Source organism: Sphaeramia orbicularis, chromosome 15 (genome assembly GCF_902148855.1).
Source record: "Sphaeramia orbicularis chromosome 15, fSphaOr1.1, whole genome shotgun sequence".
In the NCBI taxonomy this organism is placed as follows: domain Eukaryota; kingdom Metazoa; phylum Chordata; class Actinopteri; order Kurtiformes; family Apogonidae; genus Sphaeramia; species Sphaeramia orbicularis.
The window spans coordinates 3,708,597-3,731,047 of NC_043971.1; the positions used below are offsets into that span (position 1 = coordinate 3,708,597).

Consider the following 22,451-nt stretch of genomic DNA (forward strand, 5'->3'; position numbering starts at 1 on the left):
ATAGCCAACACTGACAGTTTAATCAAACAAATCTGATGTGAAGTTGCACAACGCCTGATCGGAACGTGTTGCTGTCATATTGGATGGCGTGGCGCGTTGCGTTCAGGCGTAATCAGTGAACCTGTGCGTTTGCTGTGGTCTGACGGTGCTGGCGGTGGAGGACATCTTCCATCACATCAAACAAAATCCATCTGAGGTCAAATATATTCAACTGTATTGAGCGATGCTGATGATGCACTGGTTTATGTTTACATGGTGTTTTCCTGGTGGATGCTGAAGTTAAAGTCAGCTGACTCTGATGTGGGTTTTTCCTACACGGACCATCTCAGGACAGTCCACGTGGACTGATACCGAACCCGATCCAGCAGTTAATGAATGTGAATGAAGCCTCAGTGATTCCATGAACGTCCACAGTCTGGTTTTTACCATGAACACGAAGCTCCTCCTCCGTCAACACAACAGACTTTAAAACCTCTGAAAACCTCAACAGACCAACCTGGACCTGAGCAGGTCCACCTCATTCACAAGAATCTGAGGGAATCCACTCCACTGGAGATGTTCTTTATGTTCTACTGTAAGCCTCGTTTATTTTCTTATTTTTTGTTGAGAACAGTATTTACATGTTGTTAAAGATATATAAATATATATGAAAGTATGAAGCAGGAATGTTTCTGAGATGTAAGATTAGACGTTTAGTTTCCAGATGAACACAGTGTGTCTTTAGTGTTCTGTAGAGTTTTGTGTCTATTTGTGAATTTATTTTATCTTTATATGAGACATTGGACCTTCCACTGTTTATATATGAGACTGTTGATGCACATGTATGTTCATATGTGCAGATGTGATGTGATGTAGTTTATTTAAAGGCATTAGTGAGTTGTGTAGTGTTTTGCTTTTATCGATAAAGTTTGTTGTAAATAGAAAATATTCTTTTGGAAAAGCAATAAAAGTTCATTTGAGTTAAAAAAAAAAAAAAACTTTCTGTGAATGACTATGTGTGATATTTTGTTATTTTTTAAAATTAATTTGATTCATCAACTCACAACTTTAACATTTACTATTAATATTAACACTAACATGTTGCTATTTTTCACTCATTTTCTTTGTTACTTTCATGTTTTTACCTTTTACTTTAATAGTGTCTATAAGTCTGTTCTTTTTAAGCTCAAGTAATGAAATCATTTAACATATTTACTTTTATTTTAACTTTATTAAACTAAATAATAAACTGTACCTGTAGAAGGAACTGCCATCATGCTATTGGTGGATAACCTCATGATGTCATCAGACTAACCTCCTCTATCTTCTTCTTCTTCTGTTTTCTGTTTCCTAACCTCATCCAGTCACCGGCCACTAACCCTTTGACCTCTGACCTCTGACCTCCTCTGAACCTGCTGCACTGAATGAAACCGCCCTCCTGGCCAGGTAACAACCAATCACAGCTCAGTTTGGGTCCGGTCTAATTCATGAACATCACACGTGTACACACCTCTGCCAGGTTTGAGGTGACCTCTGACCTCTAACCTGGGCTCACATCAACTGGACATCCTCTGGAGACAATGGACCAATCAGAATCCAGCAGGTAAACATCTGTTTCCCCGTCATTTTCACATGAAGTCAACGACAGAAACAGTACCACAAAACTACAGCTCCCATGATGCCTGTGGCCTTTGTCTGACATTAAATATGTAAAATGTTCGATTGGTATTTTTCTGCTTTTTATGTGAATGAACAAAATAAAACGAACAAACAACGTTTACTAAAATACAAAAAAAAAAAAAAAAAAAAAAAAAACTGGTCAAGTCTTGTTTATTATAATTGTCTATGTAAATAAATATTTATTTTTATAGGCTATGTTTTGTTTTTTTTTTTTTTTTTACTTAGTTTTAATAATTGATAGAATCACTGACTCATCAGGATGATCAATAATCAACACTGAATTTAACCAAGATCCCTTTAATATTGATTATTTTGGATATTTATTGATCATCACTGCAGTTTGTATGTGTTTTATCAAAGAACAAACTTTTTTCTTTTTTTTAATGGATAAGTTCATCTTTATGAGCAGTTTCATGAGTCGTTCACATCTCTTTATGTTACATTTTTAATTAGTCAACCTTCGTAACAGAATGTACAGAAGAGGATGACGCGGAGGAAGAGGAAGAGGAAGAGGAAGAGGAGGACGAGGGGGAGGACGAGGAGGAGGTCGATCAGCAGCCAGAGTCTATAGTATCAGATCGATGTGGATTCAGACTAACAGACTCCTACCCCCTCCTCCTCCTCCTCCTCCTCCTCCTCCTCCTCCTCCTCCTCCATCCTTCATCATTTCAGTGAGGAGGTTAATGAGGAACTGAACAAGATTAAACTTTGGCAGAAAAAATGAAAGAAGATCCGACAGGAGGCCAATAATGACACCTGAGGGATGCCAGGTTCCGCCCCCTCCCACCCTCACCTCCTCCCCCTCCCCCTCAGTGTCAGCGTCTGTCAGTCTCGTTGGTTGTGAACCTCCTCTTCTTCAGACTTTCAGACCAGGAGTTTACACATGACCGCTGACAGCAAAAACAAAAAAAGTTCTAAACAATGTGAAAATGACCTGCTGATGTCAATAAACCAATCAGACGCAGCCACAGAGACAATGACACGATAAACAGTTAAGCCTTCTGTAGATGATTTGTGACTGAAGATGGAATAAACAGGCAGTGAGTGAGCAGCACCCTCTGGTGGTCAGGATGAGTAACTGCACTAAATCAACTGAACTCACACTCATTCACACTTTAATAACTGTATTTATTAATATTTATGACTCTATATAAACTGACAGTGAGTCTGGTCTGACCAGTTCTCATCTCTACTCAAATTATTATTATGTCTTTAGTTACATTTGTTTTCACTTATATATAATAAATATAATAAAAATATGTGATAAAATAGTTTCAATCTTTTTTTTAATTTATCTTTTAAAATCTGGTTTGGACACATTACATTTTTTATTTTATTTTTTAAAATAATATATTAATTGAGATTTTAAAGACTATGTATACCAAATATAAACATATAAACAATCAAACAAACAAACAAACAAACAAACAAACAAACAAACAAAAGGCACATTTAAATCATTGCTTGAATCCATGAGAGTCCTTCCAGATGAGTAGTATTGTCAGAATACAGCATATGATTGTGTATCTGTACAGGGAATAATTTTAATGTCCCAGGTAACCATAACAGATAGACTCATTACATTTAATTAAATTTGACATAAAACTTTAGAAGCATAAACGCATAGTTTCTAAACTGTAAAATATTAACGAGTAAATGAATGACAGTTGAACAGTGAGTGAAATAACTCCTGCTGGTGTCCACTAGAGGACGCTGCTTGTTCACTTTAATTTAATTCATTCATTTATTTCCTAATTAAATCTCAGAATAAAATCAGCCACAACTATTAAACACTAACCTCACCATTTATTCTGTATTCAGAGTAAATCTATAAAATCAATAGAATCAATAGAAAACCCAATGTTATAACTTAGGCGAAGTTGGTCCCCCACCCATATTAAGTTTAAGAACAAGTCTTTATATATTCAGAAATGGGTTGATAAAAACATTTTACTTGTTAGTCAGTTGCTTAATGACAATGGTCAATTATTATCCTATGAAGAGTTTCTGTCTGTTTATGATTTCCCTGTCACTCCAAAAGAATATGCCGTATTTGATGCAATACCAGATGGAGTTAGAAGGTTATTGGTGTCTGCTCCTAAAGGTAGAAGTTGTATTATCCCAGAACTAAATCCTGTTAACATATCTATTGGTAACATCTGTCCTTTATTGAGTGATAATGCCACTAATCAATGTATTAGACAAATTATTCAAAGAGATATTGTTTCCAAACCTGCAGCTGTTTTTTATTGGAAAAATATTTACAATGACATAGACTGGAAAAACACTTGGATCCTGTCAAAGAAATTATTATTACTAATAAGGTATGAGAAGTTACTTTTAAAATGATCCATAGATGTTATCGGTAAAGACCTAACTGGTAAAATATAAGAAAAATATTGATACTCTTTGTTCTTTTTGTAGCAATGCAGAGGAAACAATATTTTATTTATTTTGGGATTGCACCTACGCACACATATTTGGATTGATTTACATAATTTTATAAACACCAAAACTGACCCTTCATGTAACTGAACTTTCAACATATTTTATTTGGCCTTTCACAAATTGATAAAATAAATCCAGATTAATCCAGAAAAGATATATTATCAACCTTTTAGTTATTTTTGCCAAATTTCACATTCATTGCACCAAATTTGCACACCAACGTCCAAACATTATTGTTTAAAGCCCTGTTTTCCAATTATTTAGACAATTTAAAAGAACATCATAAATTCTAACGCAAATAAACCCCCAAAAAACTATATCAGTGTATAATCTTATTTAATTTGTAATAATTTCTATTTATACCTCGAGCATTTTTAAAATATATTTTCCTTACATGTGTTTCTATATATTTGAAATGTAAAATATCTTTTGAATTGTGAAATTTTCTATCCTTTTTTGGTGCATACTATTATGTATATATACTGTTCAAATGTTCATTGTTCAAATTAACCCTTTCATGCATAGTGGTCACTACAGTGGACAGCTATTCTCCAGCTGTTCTCTTGTATATTCATGGATTTTGTTGTTTTAGTTTCATATCAGCCAACACATTGGACGCTTATGCATCATCCCATACAGTGATAACATTACTGTAACTTTGCTGTTCCAGATAAACCTGATCTAACATGTTTGAGTGTAGTTATTGTTATCAGACTGTAATTAACAACAAGAAGGTTCTTTTTTTTTGTTTTTTTTTTTTTAGCATATTATCTCCATGAAGTGAGTAATGACTGGTATTAGAGTATGATAAAATGTGAGAAAAGATCAGATTAGCAGCATTAGAATGCTTTTTATTTCATAGTTTTTCACACAGAATACCAGTAATGTACAGGTTTCTTTGCTTCAAAAATTAAACGCATGGTGTTCAGCTTAGTGGACATTTTTGCAACTCCATGAAAATAGCTTCATAGAAAAATTCAATTGCGTTGTTTTTTAATGCCTAAAAAGAGAAATAAAAACAATCAGGAAAAAATATTGACTAAGGTCCTCATAACTCATGCATGAAAGGGTTAAAAAAAAAAAGAAAAAAAGTTGGCCCCCCCACCCAACGAAAATCGCCGAGGGCGGAAGTCCCCGGTGCAGTTCCACGGTGTGACCGCTAGGGGTCACTAGCGCGGATCAAAACACAAGCGACGGGCGCATGACGTCATTGTTGGGGTATTTCAAGATGGCGCTGGACTGTGGCCCAGGATGCCGCTGCCGTGGACACAAACACGGCCAAGGATTTAAGTAATCTTCTGCGGGGCGACAACAAACAGGTGCAACGCGGAAAACATATCCTCCGTCTTAACATGAAACGGTGCCATGGTTGACCCGGTGAGTGTCCGGTAAGGCCGAAGTCCTCCGTGGCTAAAATGGTAGCCCCTTCCTCCAAGAACAACAGAAGCTGCTGCCGCCGCGGAGCTCGGCTGACCGGACAGAACGACGCGTTACCGGGTTTTGCTAACGGGACCGAGGCTCGTTCGGCGGACTGAGAGGCGATGGAAGCAACGAAGGAAAACGGGGGCTCATTTAGCGTCGACTTGAACGAGAATGAGGAGGAATTAGAGGGAGGAGGGGGGAGAGCGGGTCAAAAAGCTGGTGTCGCACTCAAAGCCGGTGTCAGCGGGGGTCCGGAAGCCGGGAAGGGTCATACTTATGTGACCGGTAACGGGAGGAATGTAAACACAGACGCCCCGGTACAGCCGCCCCCGCACGACACGGAGCCAGTGTTGGGTTCAGTGGAGGTGGAGAAGTTCCTCCCAGGCCGGTTGACGGACAGCTGTGTGGTTTCGGGAGTCTGCGGTGAGCACGGCGGCCTGAACGGGTTCAGCGGGTCCGTGGCCGGGAGGAGCCCGTCACGGTCGGCCTGGGAGGAGGAGCAGCTGCCGTCCGCGGTCGGATTTCAGTGGAGACTGGCGGACAGATGCGGCAGGAACCAGCGGGGGGCTCCGCGGCGGACACCCCGGACTCCGGCCACTGCTCTGCGGGGGGAGAAGCGGCTCCCGGCGGCTGTGTCCGGACCTCCGTGTCCGCTCAGCCGCCATGGACGGTGAAGCACCAGCGGAACCGTGGGGCTCTCCCGTGTCCGGATGTAAACATGCCCAACGGGGACATAACCAGTCCTGGATCTACTGCGGTCCACTTTAAACAGACTGGACCCTGTTCTGGCCCGATTCGGGACCACAGACTCGGTTTTTGTGACGTGGACGTGGAGGTCAAAGTGGCCAACGGTGGTTTACATATTGGAAAACCAGCCACGGGTGACCGGGACCACCCAGACCACACCGATGGCCGGTCGGACCTGGGGCCAACCCACGAACCTGTTTTTCCACAGATGGACCCGGGGCTCAGAGGGCGGGGGTCGGCCTCTCAGTGCCCGGCAGAGGATGTGCCCCCTCCGCCCTGCCCCCCCCCTGCTTGTGACTCTCCCACCGCGGGATCAAGTGCCAAACTCCCCCCACCTTGTACGCCCCCCGACCCCGACCTGAACGGCGACTTCCCGGGCTATGACCCGGACCTCGGGGACTCGGATGAGGACGTGGCGGACCTCCGGTGTCCCGTCCGGCCGCAGACTCTGAGGACTAACCCCACCCTGTCCGTGTCCCTGAGCTGCGACGCCACCCCGCTGTCCCCGGACGAAGATGGGGGCTTTTATTTTGGAGACGGGGTCTACGAGGAGGACCTCCGGACCGTGTTGGACGCGGGTCGCAGGCAGAGCGCCCCGGACAAACTGCAGGAGGTGGTCGGACAGACGGACGGCTCGGACCCCAGACTGATGCCAAAGAGGTTCGCATCGCAGATTTCTTCACCAGGTGAGAAATTTAAGTCAAATAATGGGAGGAAGAAGGAGGCCCAGAGCCACTGAACCTGCACCACAAACCAAACACTTTTTTATGCCTCTGGATTAACTTTTTTCCACTGGCGTTTTCCCACTCGTGTCAATTCCACTTCCCCTTTTTCCAAACACATTCCTTGCATTAGTGACTAGTTTTAGACTCTGTGAACCAGACTGTGGACTTCTGCCAAGGTTTGATACAAAATGCTTCAGTCACCACTTCTTTAACCACAGTAAATTTCAACACATTCGGACACTTTCTTCAAAACTGATGATTTCAGTGGAAAACTGAGCAGAATGTAGATGGAACTAGAAAAGCACTCAGAGAGGGCAGACCTCCGCCAAGGCAGCTCAGTCTCCCATGCTGTAATCTACTAAAAATAATACCTGGACTTTGGACTTAGACCCTTAGCATTGATATTATCGTCTTTTTTATTGTGTTTTCTTGTATTTCATGTGTTTTGCCAAGATATAAAAATAACAAATATATTAGTTCAACTATACAATTTATGCAATTTATTAACAACTGATATATATGGATTTAGTAGAAGAGCACATTAGTACATGACACACAGGCAACATCTTCCCCCAAAAAAATATCCCTATCTCCCAATGATAAAGAATTCTTTCCTGAATCCAGACATTCCCAAAATCTAATCATTTGTTAATCATCCCATTTTGGACATTGCCTGAAAATTTCATCAAAATCCGTCCATAACTTTTTCAGTTATGTTGCTAACAAACAAACAAACCCTGGCAAAAACATGACCTCCTTGGCAGAGGTAAATATGACAAACACATGAGACAGGTTATTCTGATTTTAACAGAATTATGTGTTCTGTGTGTTTGTTCCCAGCTTTGTTCCCATTAGAACAGTGGTCGTATTTGTTTCCGTTGGTCCAGTTCTGGTCCAGTTCTGGTCCAGTTGGGCTGTTAAATCAGTTGACCTGATGTTTTAAATATCACTGGTTTCAGCACAGTTTGGCTCCAGTAATGACTGATGGCTAATATCAGGCGTCTCCAGTGGAATTGCTGGCTTTGAGGGAAAATAATTAGTAATAGCTCCTGAAGTATGAGCTGCACCTAGAATCTACCAGATTTTGTAGGTGGTTAGTTTGATGTTCAGTGATCCAGTTCACAGTGATCCAATTTATAACAGAATTTAAAACAGGTCATTTCCTACAGTGGTGCAAAAGTGATAAACTGCATGTGATATTGATCAGTTATTCAGCCATTTTCCATTAGAACCTGTTATTATTACATTACTGTAGTTACTATAATACTATTATTACTATTATTGTTGACTTGTCACCTTGAAAACCCACTGTGGGTCAACCACTAACAGGTAAAATGTAGATGTAGTTGTCTGTAGTTCCTACACTTTTACTTCCTGCTGTATGTGTAAATCACAATAGAGCTGCAACCGATTAATCGGCTCAAAGTGATCCAAAAAAATAATTCATCCACAATTCTCCTGAATCAAGCTTTGCTTCCTTCATTTCTCTGCTGTTAAACATTGGTTCCACTGTTGTGTTTCACACGGACACTTATTGTGACGCACAAAGAAGCTTAAATTCAGGAAAACTGCAATGGAATATCTCCCTTCAATCAATTCGAGTCGATTACTCAGATCAGGAATTTTGCATTTGCTTCAAGCAACCTGATCGATTAATCCGGTGCAGCTCTAAAAAAATCACAGGCTATTGGTGATCCAGGATGTAGAAATGCTGACTCTCATTTAATCCAGTCACAGGAGAAATGACCGATCAAAAAGGATCATGATACTGCTTGGTTTTCATTGTAGGAGTGGATGCAGTAAAATATGCTTCAGAGTTTTTTTAAAACCCAAGAGAAATGTTGCAGTAAATGTGAAATTGAGGTTAAAAAAACTACAAAACACTGACCCAAACCCAGCGTAACCCACTAGAGTTTCAGTGTGTTGTTGTTTCTCCTCCTGTACTGAAGGTGAAGCATGTGCACAATTTTTCTTGTATTTTAATACATCACACAACCTTCAACACAGAGCTGTGATGAAATAAGGTGAAAACATGTGGACCACCTATCAACAAATATCACACAACAGTTGTAGCTTCTGATGTCACGGTTTAATTGCTTATTTTCTTTTGCTTTCACATTAAAGTAAACAAAATGATTGGAAGTTCTATTTCAGCAGGATGAAAACACTGAAACATTTGTAGGTGCTGAAGCTGAGAATGTGAACCAAATAAACCTTAAAGATGAAAAGAAGTATAAATCTGTACTATACATGCAGTGCAACGTAGTCCCACCTGTAGACCATGTTGACAGTAAATGACTGTGTGCCATTAGTTTCACTGATGGTGGCTGTGATCTCACCCTGATGGGAACACTTCAACCAGATCAGAGCTCAGCCTTAATGTCGACCACTATGTTTACAGTCAGACAGCATCAGCAGCTGCAAAATAAGCTCCCTCCATCTGACAGCTGTGAGATGAACAGATGAATCCTTAATAATAATAATATAATATAATAATAATATAATAATAATATAACAATAATAATAGTTGTTTTAAATTAGTTTCTCAGGTTTGATCAATTCTGCAATTCGTTAGAAACTGATCAGGAGACCCAGTTAAAGACATTGCCATCGGGTGAACATCAAACCCACATTATTGTTATTATTATTATTAAGTATTGTCAGACAGAAAAGGGCAGCGTTCTGTCATTCAAGTCACTTGTTTGTGTTATTCACAAATACTCCAACTGGGAAGCATTTCTGTTTATTTCTATGAACCGCCTCCGTACCACAGATAAACAGACTGGTAAACAATCGTTTGGATATGGCTGAGCCCAGAGGCTTCACCTCTGACCCATGCAACACCTTTTGGATGCACTAGAATGTTGACGAGGAGTCTGACCTCATCAAGCAGCTTTTATGGCTGAATTGGAACTAATCGGTAGATGTTTGGTATTTGTCATGTCAACTCAGGCCCTGTCTACAATAATACAATTTTGCTTCAAAATGCAGAAGTTCAGTTGAATTGAACTCCAAGCGTCCACACTCCTCCAGCGTTTGAACCTGTCAGAATAATAACTATGTTTTGGTGTAATGTCAGTAGACAAAGACATCTGTCTCTTGCCATATGAAAGTTTTTTTTGTCTGACTTTGAAGATGAAGATGCATACTCTAACCTCATCTCCCTGCACTACTTGAGTTCTGGTCCTTTGAGTCATGTACTTTGTTCATGTATTTTCCTCTAAACTCTAACACTCTCATCCATCCAGCCATCATTCACCTGTAAAATGATATTTGCAGTATATTCACATATCACCTTCCATGTCATCAGTCTGGTTTGTTCAGAGGGTCAGGAGTTTGGTCAGGATTAGCACCTTTTCCAGCAGGTTAAAAATACAGTGGTACTTTTACACCATGTACTGTTAAAGTCCTATTGCCTGTTTAGTCAGATTGTAGCCCAGAACTTAATGATATTAAATAACATATAAAAAGCGATAAGAGGCAGATTGTGTCCATTAGATGTTATGTGAATCATGGTGGGTTAATGGATACCTCTGACTGTCGTGCCTCCATTTCGTCCTCCCAGAGCTGTTGGCTTTTGATGAGATGTGAACTGATGTGGTTGAGTTGTTTTTGTGCTTTGTAAAATATGGAGGCAGACTTTAACAAGCACAGGGGGTTTCCTATTTGATTTATGAGCAGCCGTGATGTAAAAGGGGAGCCCAGAGAGACGGAAATCCAGTCAGATCCACTACTGTTGATGTGCTGTTTGATCATTTCCTTCATAATGCTGCACATGAAATGAAGACTGAAGGGTCAGGGTGCAACAGGAAAACAGAGGCAGCAGGAGGTAGGAGAAGTGATTTCAGATCTAAATTAGTTATCAGAAATCTTGTGGATGTCCGCTCCACATCATGAGATCAGGTATACTCATGACAGCAGGTTATGATTGTGTTGTGAGTACCATCTCTGCTTCACAGTAAGAGGGTTGAGGGTTCGATTCTCAGTCGACTGGGGGCTTTCTGTGTTGAATTGACCTCTTTTCTTCGTGCCATGGGGGTTTCTTGCAGTTACAAACAGGGGCGTATGCGTTAATTCACCTGTCATTGCCCAAATCCAACGTACTGATGAGGTCTGGAGTTAGAGCTCACTGACACTAATATGTGTGCTATGAGCTAATGCTAATGCTAATGTTAGGTACTGTGTGTGTTATGGGTAAAATGTAGAGACCAGAATTTTCCTATGGGGATTATAAAGCGAGTTAACCTTTAACCTTTACTGTGTACTGGTGCTCTGCATTCCCTGTAATAATCAATTAACATGAACAGGATGAAAACTGGCTTCCATAGTCCGAAGGAGAGACATGACCAGGGGTGTAAGAAAATATTTGTATTGCAGTATATCATGATATTTCCCTTCATGATACTGTATCAATATTAAAAAGTACTATATCGATATTTTTTAGGTATTTATTCTAATGCAGACATGGCTGAGGTTCTTTTTTGTTTTTCAAACTCTATTATTTGATATTCACATGGGTATTTTGTTCTGTTGTTTGTTTACTACAAAAGTACTCCTGTGATACCTCAGGTCATAAATGTAGTTTTTTTTTTTAATTGATAATGCTGTTTTGTTGAATAATGGATAATTCAAGCATCCTAAAAGCACTTTTACTGTCTGAAAGAGGCAATGGTTTGTTTTTTTATTGTGAAAGCACAAAAATAATGTTCTGATGTTGGATGATGTAGGGACTGAACACTATGTATTCTTTCGCAATAGAATACGAACATTTAAGCAGAATCTTAAACTGTAATGTTTGTAAAATATTATTTATTTATTTATTTGAGTGGTTTTTTTGTACTGGTAAAGCCACATGTTAAAATTTTATTTATCCAAATGCTGCACTATAAATTTTTCCAGGAAATAATCTTTTTAAAAAAGAAATAAAAAAACAAAAAAATATCGCTTTGTTAACAGTATCGTGATATACTGCAGTATATCGTATTGTGATCCTAGTATTGTTATTTGTATTGCATCGCCAGATTCTTACCGATACACGGCCCTAGATGCGACCTGGTTCATAATGGAGACAGCAGAGAGTTCTCCATGTGTCTGGGTTTGTCACATTGCACATGTGATTTACATCTGACTGCTCAGCTGATGTAGCTGCTTTACTACACCCAAGCAGAGAAAAGAAGCATTCTAGAATCTGTGCATCTCCAAGGCTGTTTTACACTCAAAGGCTTTACTTCTCTTTCAGGTTTTGATGTGAGAGTAAAGGTTCCTTAAACAGGGAACTAGAGTTGGAGCAATGATGATGCGTCAGTTGGAATCCAATTTTGTTTATCAACAATTGTACTCCTAATGAAGAAGAGCAGTCAGTATTTAATGACGCTGAACAGCAGAACGCAAATAAAAATGACAATTCTATTTGCCTTTTAGGCTTTACAAACAAACATTTTACAGGGTTGATGTGGCATAAAAAGTTTAAATACACAAAGCTTATTGCAAATGTATACACAAAAATGCCAGGCAGAAGTGAAGTGAAAGATTATGTCATTAAAAGAGCGCTGTTAATTGCGGCTATAATCGCGGCTATAATCGCTATTATGCTCAATAACTGTTTTTAGCACAAATATTGCCATAAGTCGATTATGTGATAACAGTAACAGGCAGAGTAGAGTTTCAGCAGCTCAGACCAGTTCAGCAAGCCCTTAGTTACATTTATCTCCTCAGAGCTGTAAGTCTTTACACTGCTACATTACACATGACAGAAACAGACTGAGGAAGATGGCTTTGTTTTAATGTTTGGTTAAGTGTAGGACTTCCCAGAAGACCCAAAATATGAAGTTTGTGTCTTCCAAGGACTCTTAATTGGTCAATAGAATAAATACATTCGCTTTGCTGGAATGTTACAGCTAGTCTGTTTAAGTGCACACCAATACTCCAATAACACCAATACTGACCAATAACATTTACCACCGACAGCAGGACGCTGCCTCCAGCTGTAGACCATGACAGAATGCATGGATGTTTAAGAGTCAGTTTAGTAATGTTTCCATGTTAATCACAGGTATTTGAGCTGACCACATTTATTCTGTAGTGATGATGGTCTATATTGATCTGTGTAAAATGCAGAAATTAACTTATGAGATAACTCAGTTCATTGTGAATCAGTGTGGGCAAAGCCTAAATACACATGTAAGGTTTCAGGTTGAAGACATGAATACACCAGTGCTTGTGGTCGGGTCATGTCTGTTTAAAGGTGCAGTATGAAGGAATTATGTTCGAAGTAATTATACAATGGCCCTGACTTTCACCAGACATTAAAGAATCATATTCATTTCAAATCCTGATCTCACTGACAGTAGTTGTCCAGCCAGACTATTTGCATTTGAAAAGCTCAGTGTCAGCCCCGAAATGATATTTCTGTTGTCATTGTGTGTTTTGGTCTGATGCTTCACCCATCACCTGTCTTCCAATCACAGAGTCAGCAGCATTGGTTCATCCAGGTTGGCAGTTCCACTGAGCTGCAGCTGGAACTTTTCTGATCAGAAATGTCTGACGTTAATAAACCTAAAAGGACTCTGATTATTCCCAAATACATCGTGACAAAGTGAGAAACAAACCAAGGATATGTATAGGAGATGATTTAGAAACATGGAGATGGATGAAAGCAGAGAAGACTTTGAAGACCGTTGCCGCCTCTGCCTTAGTCTGACCACTTGTAAGAACCACTGAGAGCCGAGGCCGCCGTCTCTGCACCCGGTCCCAGACCGTCGGTGTCTTCTCCTGGGGTCAGGCTGTGGTCTCTTCTCCTGGCCCTGGTGAAGAGACTGCCGGACCGGACTGGTGAAGAGACCGCGTACCGGTGTAGGACTTGTCTCTTGCCATGGTAGCTCCTTGTAGTTCAGTGTTTTCTGTGGAAGTGAACTCTTCATGTAGCGGTGTGTAATCCAAAAGGGAAAGGGGGGGTTCAGTAGTCCGGCGTCTGTGGTTCGGTCAGGGGGGTAGTGCACCTTGTACTTCACGGAAGTAAAAGTGAAACTTGAGGCTCATTTCCCTTTTCCTTATCTCCTGAATCTGTGCAAACTTTCATTTGAGTGGGCAGGATGTTTGTCCTGTTCTATTATATATGATACTTATGTAGAATAAGTCTGGTGATGATTCTTTTGTGTGAAATTTATGGTGTGGTGGTAAGGATTAGTGGAAACGCTAGTTGTAGACGCTCATGCTGGATCTGGCAACCTGTAGTCTGGGGGGAGGAGGATAGGATACAATGCTCTACAGAATTTTGAATGTGATTGCAGAACCAGTTTTGGCCACAATCCTACATACGGCACCTTTAATCCCTGTTTCCGAATGGTCAGATGTTAATGTGCTAGATATATGTGGAGTGTGTTAGATATCAGACTGTGTAATGGATTAAGGATGGCTGTAGGAGGGGCACTGACCTGTTGGCCTGTATCTGTGTGTGTGTGTGTGTGTGTGTGGGGGGGGGGGAATCTGTGGACAGACTCTGGTCCTGTAACTCATGTTAATCACACCCCGCTGGTGTGTGTGTGTGTGTGTGTGTGTGTGTTCAGTAAGTGATACAGCAGGACTCGGTGAGCTTTGGCTGGGTGCAGCCGTTGGGTCCTCAGTGATTAGCCCCCCACCCCCCCCCACCCCCCCACCCCCCCCCCACACACACACACACACACACCCCTGCACTCGTCTGCTTTCTTTTCCTTTGTCTGTCAATGCACAGCGTCACTCTCACTTCCTGAAAAAATGAGGCTAAAATGTCACTTCTACAAGATGACAGCTTTTCACATGGTTTTATTTTCTGGCCCAGTTTGAGTCTCAGACACAGGAGTCCATGATAGAAAAGGACCACTGCATCAGAACACCAGTTGAACCTTTTAGGGTTGAGCAACTATTCTACTTTGTTTAAGGCGGTGGTTCTCAATCTTTTTCTGTGGGCCCCCCCTTTAGAGGATGAAAAATCTCCAGTCCCCCCTCAACCCCAACAACACTGGAACAGTGGTGCAATTATACTTTTATTGGAAGAAACATCAATATTGTAACATACTTTTTGCTTTACCTGGACTAATTTGTATGCAAATTAAAAATAACTTAATTTTTGCGTGAACAATACAAATAAACTCAACCAGACTGCTCCCTGAGACAGTATTTTTTCCAAATAAAAATAGGAAATGCAAAATTGCCTTACAACTATGACAATGAAGTTACTTTTTTTAGAACAACAAACAAATTTTTCTAACAAGACGAACATGTGACCAATATCAGTGGGTCAATGAGCCCGTTTCCATTGAACATCTCAGAACATTAAAGTCCAAACTGTCCAAACTGCAAAAACAGAAACACTGCACAGCTTTGTTTTCCAGTCCAATCTTTGTCCATTGTCCAAACTTAAACTCTTTGTCCAGTGACAGATCATCATGGCAGTAGATTGGTTTGGTGTACGTCCCTAAAATGAGTCCAGGGTGCTCCAACACTAAAACATTAGTTCCACCTGCTACATGTTCTAACCTGAGGAAAAAAAACACCCAACATCCCATGACCCCCCTGGCAAGCCTTCATGCATCCCCTAGGGGGCCCACCCCACAGTTTGACTAACACTGGTCTAAGGACACAGGCTGTACATTTAACAACATATTTTGACAATTATTGAAGCACTTCGTTGATCTCTGTAGAAAAAAATGTAAAAAAAAAACAAAAACAAAAAAAAAAAACTGCTTATGAATGTTTACATTTTCAACTGGGATATTGTTTATGCACCTTACACTCAATAATTGCACATATATTATAACCATTTATCTCTGACATTTTGCACAATTACCTACACATTGCCATTTATGTAAATATATATTTACTTAGTAATAGTAGTTTATATTTTTATGTTCATTCTCTTTTGCATGCCATTCTTGAATGCCACTTTTTGTTGTTTTATTTTCCTAGTTAAATTATTCTATTTCTTTTAATACATTATAAATTCTCTTGGCATTCAGTGTGGAACAGCAAAGTAAGATTATATTGTACTGTACTGTACACATGACAAAAATGATTTGAATGTTTCAGTGATTTTTTAATTTATTTTTTTACTTTGACCATTCTTGATTACTACTACAGCCATAGAGTGTGTTTACATGGAGTATCACAGTTCTGAGGACATCTCGCAGATTTGTTCATGAGGTTGTACTTGAATCAAGAAAATCTAGAATCAAGTGAAGTTCCTGATATCCCTTTTAATCATGATAAATCCTGCAGTATCTAGGTTGGGTGAAACAGGAGGATGTACTCTTTGACAGTAATCTGTTTATCAATACTCATGCAGTTGTTGTGATCTTGTGTGATTTCATGATCTCCTGAATCCAGCATGTTCACGAGTAGTGCTAGGCCTTCTGATCTTAGATCGTAGTCTTAATTTGTCTTAATCTGTCACAGGGATCACACAGATTGGGTCATTTAGTACATTTACATGCACATCTTAGTTGAGCTACAACCGCACCACGACTAAATATTGGACATGCTCCAGAGTGTAGGCCCTAACTGATTTATTTTGAAATCACGTCGCCGTTAACCTATGCTGTTACAGACACAACAGTAAGGCAAGGCAAGTTTATTTGTATAGCACATTTCAGCAACAAGGCAATTCAAGGTGCTTCACACAGGACATTGAAATAAAGAAACAAAAGAAACACATTTAAAACATTATAAAAGAAACATATAAAAGGTGATCAGTAGTCAATAGCAAGTTACTAATCATCACACTGGTAAACTGGAACCACAATGGGCAACGGTGATCATTTGTACATAGTGTACTTTCTATCTGCTCTACTTTTTGTGTAGATGAGATTCATGATGTTCAACTTCTAGGCCAGAATGTGGTTCAGAGCTCAATGCATGAATAGAACACCTGGCTCTGTACAGGTCCAATCCACTTTCAATTGCATTATCGAAGTGTGTTATTATTCACCATTAGAACTTTGATTTCAGTCAAGCTAACATGTTTACGTGCACTTTTAAAGTCCAGTTTTAGTCAGGCTAACGCAATAATTCTTTTTTTCAGTGTCAAATAGTTGTATTGGAGTGTAGAGCAGCAAATAATAGTCAACTAATAGTTGATGACAAAATTAGTCGACGACTAATTTAGTTGTTCATGGGTCGTTATTGACATCATCATGTGCATCCCCACAGCAGTAATCCTATACTAAACAATGTTTAAACCGTAGTCAGTTGAAGTCAGCTCAGAGTGAGACATCTAACTTTTCCCAAATCTTGATCACTGACAGCACATGTGCACTGATGACTGGGAACTGAAAGGGCAGAGGTAGAAGCCGCTGAAGCGAGGCTACGAGAAACAAACGGTCCAAAGTTTGGGAACATTTCATATGTGACACAACCAAGGAAACATATCACATGTCAGATCTGTAGCTGAGCCTGGTACCATGGAACCATTTCAGCTATGAATGAACATTTACAGAGGAAATACGTTTAGGAAGATTTAGACACACCGCATTAGATAATTAGCTCCTATGCTAGTAGTGAGTCTATTATTGTGGTGTGTGTGTGTGTGTGTGTAGTGAGTCTGTTATTGTGTGTGTGTGTGTGGTGTGTGTGTGAGGGTGATGAAAGTTTAAAAAGCATGAAGTCCCACCCCCCTACAAGGAGGTGTATTTTCACCTCAAGAATTTTATGGGGGCAGCGCTGTTGATGGGTGTCTCCACGGCAGGAACCACCCCCATAGATCAAATTTACAGGAACCTTTACAGGGTCTAACCTGCTTTGGGGTAGGTAGACAACTCCTGGGTGGAGCTTAAAGGTTTACTTGATGCTGATTGGGTAGACCCAGACTAGGATAGGAAACAAGCGGCATTTTTAAAGCTCTGCATAACACGAGTAGGAAGTAATAGATTCCAGGAGAATCAACAGATTTTGCAATGGATAGAATAATATATGATAGAGGACTGACGCAGATGTGCAGCCACTTACACTCCACGGCCAAATCAGTCGCTCAACGATGACATATGATCATGTCACTGTTGGGTCCGACTGCAGTGGAGACACAGCAGCTGAGAGGGACAGGTGACAGCACCACCTGTAAATATGTGTTTTGTGTATGTGCGTGTGTGTGTGTACTCATCCTTCCTCCAGTTTGTCTTTTTCTAACGTCTTTCCAGTTTCTCTTCCCAGTTTCAGCCTCTTCTACTGAACTCGTAAAACTGTCGATGTGCACTTTTTTTCTCCAGCGTCACTGGAGCGTTTGTAAAACTGCTGCAGCTGCACAGCTGTGGTCAGACTGACGGGAGGATTAATTTCCTGCATTACATCTTCACTATTTATAACTGCACTTCTTTCCCTCATTTGTTTTTGCATGAAGTGGGACCTTCAAGGGAGGGAGGAGGAAAATGTTTTAATTCAGAGCAAATGGAAAGCATGTGTCCATAAGGTAAAGCTGCAGTATGAGTAGTTGTTAGAGTCCATTTACATCTTAACACCTTATGGTTCAAACATAAAAACTGTGCCTGTTTGTCATTCTTACCAGACTTGTATAACACAACACCTTTATGGCACTGAACAAAATGGTTGAAAAATGTCTGGTATTATTTGATCCAGATTTAAACCAAATGCCAATATCCACGCCTTCATCACTACTCAGCTGGACTATTGGAATGCTTTGTATTTGGGGATTAGTGGGTCTTCCATCGCTTGTCTTCAAAGAGTGCAAAATGCCTCTGCACGTCTTTTAACTGGCACTCGTAAATATGAGCACATTTCTCCAGTTTTAGTGTCGCTCCATTGGCTGCCTGTCCATTTTAGAATCCATTTTAAAATACTTTTATTTGGCCCTCCATGGTCTTGCACCGCCCTACCTCTCTGAACTCCCTCATACATACACTCCCTCTCGCTCTCTCAGATCAGCTGATCAGCTGCTTTTGATGGTGCCCAGAACAACGTGCAAGCTACGAGGAGATGGGGCCTTTGCTGGTTCTGGTCCCAGACTGTGGAACAACCTGCCTCTGTATATCAGATAGGCTTCCTCTTTGCCCGTTTTTAAATCTCTTCTTAAAACCCACCTGTTCTCCATGGCCTTTTAACACTTGTGCAATGTTGACATTTTGTTTCTGTTTTTATATTTTAACTCATTTTATTTTAATGTTTTTAATGCTTTTATTAATTTTGTATTGTGCTTTTATTCTTCTGTACAGCACTTTGGTCCACTATGGTTGTTTTAAAGTGCTTTATAAATAAAGTTGGATTGGTTTGGATTTGATCTACAGAGTAAATGTCATCACAGTATATTAAACATACACAAAGTGCTTTTATGTCACCAAACAACTTGAAGATGATGTAATAGGTCTATTTTTATGTTTTCCAGTCCAGAAAAAATGCAAAGGAGATGAAAATATAAGCCTTGTACGATAGAAGTTTGTAATTACCCCCCCGCCCCCCGAAGGGGAGGCAAGGGGGTTTGTTTTTGGCTTGGTTTGTTATTTGTTGACACTCTAGCAGCAAAACTATTGGTTGAATTCATACCAAAGTTGGTTTATAGATTGGCCAGTGACCCAGAAATAGATGTCATTACACTTTGGAAAAAATAGATCAAAGTTGCAATTTTTAAGAATTTTTTTAAGTCCCCCCCCCCCCCCCCCATTTACTTGTAATGAGCAAAAATTCACGTCTGTAGCAGAAAAACTATTGTTGCAATATGCTTTATAACTGCATCTTTTTTTTTTTTTCTATTAACGTGTCTTGTCCAGCATCATAACAGCGAATGTTAGTCTGGCTGCCTTTTGGTGCTGAACAAAATTGCTTTGCCAAGGGAAACTTCATAAAGTATATGAAGCGTTAAGATTGCATCTAATGAATAAGAGGAGCCATTTTTGACATACAGATTACAGTCCATTTGAACCAACTGAAGTCCAGCTCCTGAGAGTTAGGGGCGGTCCTACCATCCTACCAGTCTGAAAACACTGGTGACTGGTTAAAATTTGTGCATCATGGGTAAGTTCCTGCTGCTAAAAACAGAAAGGAGAATGTGCAGAAGTTTCATGTCCTTTCAGACTTCTTGAATTGCAGTATGCTGAAAGATTCATATGAATTGTTTTGCCCAGTGACACTAAAAACCATGAATCATTGCAGCTTTAAGAGACTATGTCACTGTCCTTCTCAGTTTGCAGGCAGAGGTTAGCCGGTCCTGCAGCAGAAGTTGTCGGTTAACACGTTTGTTAAATACCCAGGTCTATCTTTACATTAAAGGCTGAATGTGTTATATAAGAGCACATAAACACAGAGTTATTTTCTGTTGTGTCTCCCTCAGGAGCCTGTTTTCTAGGAAGCCCAAAGAGCCCAAGGTGCCGTCCCATAATGCAACAGGCTGGCGACTGTTCGGCAAGGCAGCAAACAAGAGAGAGCGACGCGACTAAAAGACACGTCGGACACATCAGAAACAGCAGGTCGGCTTTTTAAAACACACATTATCACCATCATCATCCTCACATCCTCTACAGTCACAGACCAGCAGAGTGGTCCATGTGACATGAAAACTGGAAGAAGAGGCAAAAATGGGTTTAACTGAGTGCATTTGGTTACTTGGCAACGTCTGCACACTGCCTGCAGCTAAGGATTCAGACGATAAATCCACACAGCCGCCGTCTGCCTCTGAAGCTGCTCAGTCTACATGTAAATACCACAAAGTCAGTAGAGCAACATCTGGACCACAGCCTCTCACTTCTGCTGACAACCTCAACATGATGTCAGCTGGTTTTTATTCATTCTGGACCTTTGGGCTGTTGTCTGCTCACAGATCGGTTGAGTCTTTGTCAGTGTTTTTGTAGTTCAACTGCAAAATAATGTTTACATATCAATATAGTTTTATGTCCATAGAGCTGGTAATATTGCAAAAAAAAAAAAGCTTAGTCAGTATTAGTAATTATAACAGCAAAGGTCAAATCATTATATCTGTCACATCTCAACTTGATATTTGGTCCTGAATAAACCAGTCAGGTCTTCTAAAAAAAAATTTAAAAGATGAAAACAAAAATAAAACAAGATATAAACGAGATAAAAAAAAACAACTAAGGCTATGTTCAAACAGCAGGTCTTAATGCATAATTTGGATTTTTTTGTGAAATCCTATTTTTTGTGCGCTCATTCATATTACAATTAAATGCGACTTTTATCAGTTCTCAGTATGAACTGAATACGACCCTGAAGCAACCCGCATTTGCAAAAGAGGTCCTGACTGAATATGTGACCACGCAGACACACGCTGTGTTTATGCAAGTAAATATGGAGCATCTGATATCGGCGTGCGTGTGGCACTGATAAAGTTTCGCTACAACCGAAGTCAGCACCATTACAGTCAAATAATTTAAGTAGAAGATTAAAAAGAGCAGAGCCAGGTTTTTTGCTCTGGCCTTTTGTGGTGCAGGCTGCTACGTCTGTACAACAGAGTATTTGGATGTGGAGTCGAACTCAGGAGTGGTGGGATAGTGATGTAGCGGCTTCACTCACCACTTCATTTATAATTTTCGAATGACAAGAAGAACGTTTAAATATCTGTGACCGCCTCTCCGTAACACTGTCACGACAAGACACTCATCTCCGGCGACCTATATCTGTTTGCAAGCGTGTTGCAGTTGGGGTGTACTGGCATTTCAATGACAGAAAGGTTGGATAAATGCGACCTGGCCGTTCAGGCTGACGTCACATTGCAAATATCCGATATGTATCGAATTTAGGACCACATATGAAAGTGGCCTGGGTCCGATTTGAAAAAATTGGATTTGTGCCGTTCAAACTCTCTTTAACAGGTCAGATAGCGACAAAAATTGGATTTGGGCCACATTTGGCTGCAGTCTGAACGTGGCCTTAGATGATTGTTAGACAAAACGACATAAAAATTATAGCAGACAAAACTGACAAAAAAGCAAGAACAGAACGATGCAAAAGAAAAAACAAGATGAAAACAACTTACAATGTGATAAGGCAGACAGTATAAAAGACAAAAAATGACATTGTACAGCAAAACAAGACATTCAAGATATTCAAGATAAAACTAAGTCCTGTCGGGCCAGACTTTAGATGCATATTTTGTTCATTTTCTATATTCTAACTTAATAGCTATTTCAGAAGGTCTCATATAATACTAGTGGTTCTGTCAGGTAACGTGCGTCATAGTCTGTTGTCAAGTATGTGCAAGTACTAAATCACTGCTCACTCTGTCATGAGCAACGTGTGTCCCTCCTTTACTATGTCCACCACCGGTACTGACCCAGACTTGTTGTTTTGGTCCCATACCTCAGCTGAGATGGGCTGGTCACTGATGGAGTGGTCCCATGCAGCAGACACCAGTCTAAGATGACACATGATCGGCCAGTGCTGGGTCCTGTCTCTAGGACAATGGTGGAGTGCAAAGCTTACGGCTGCACAAACAATAAGCCCAACACGTGCTTTCCACTC

At 40.3% G+C, this 22,451-nt stretch overlaps 1 protein-coding gene across 1 annotated transcript in view; it reads left to right on the forward strand.

Annotated features, from left to right (window-relative positions):
- The first annotated feature begins 5,315 nt into the window (after positions 1-5,315).
- LOC115434305 (TBC1 domain family member 12-like) overlaps positions 5,316-22,451 on the forward strand; it is a 34,664-nt gene continuing 17,528 nt past the window's right edge. Inside the window, 3 exon segments of the mRNA XM_030156183.1 lie at positions 5,316-6,938; positions 6,941-6,962; positions 20,308-20,443. Coding sequence (XP_030012043.1) covers positions 6,074-6,938; positions 6,941-6,962; positions 20,308-20,443 — 1,023 coding nt within the window. The 5' untranslated portion in view covers positions 5,316-6,073.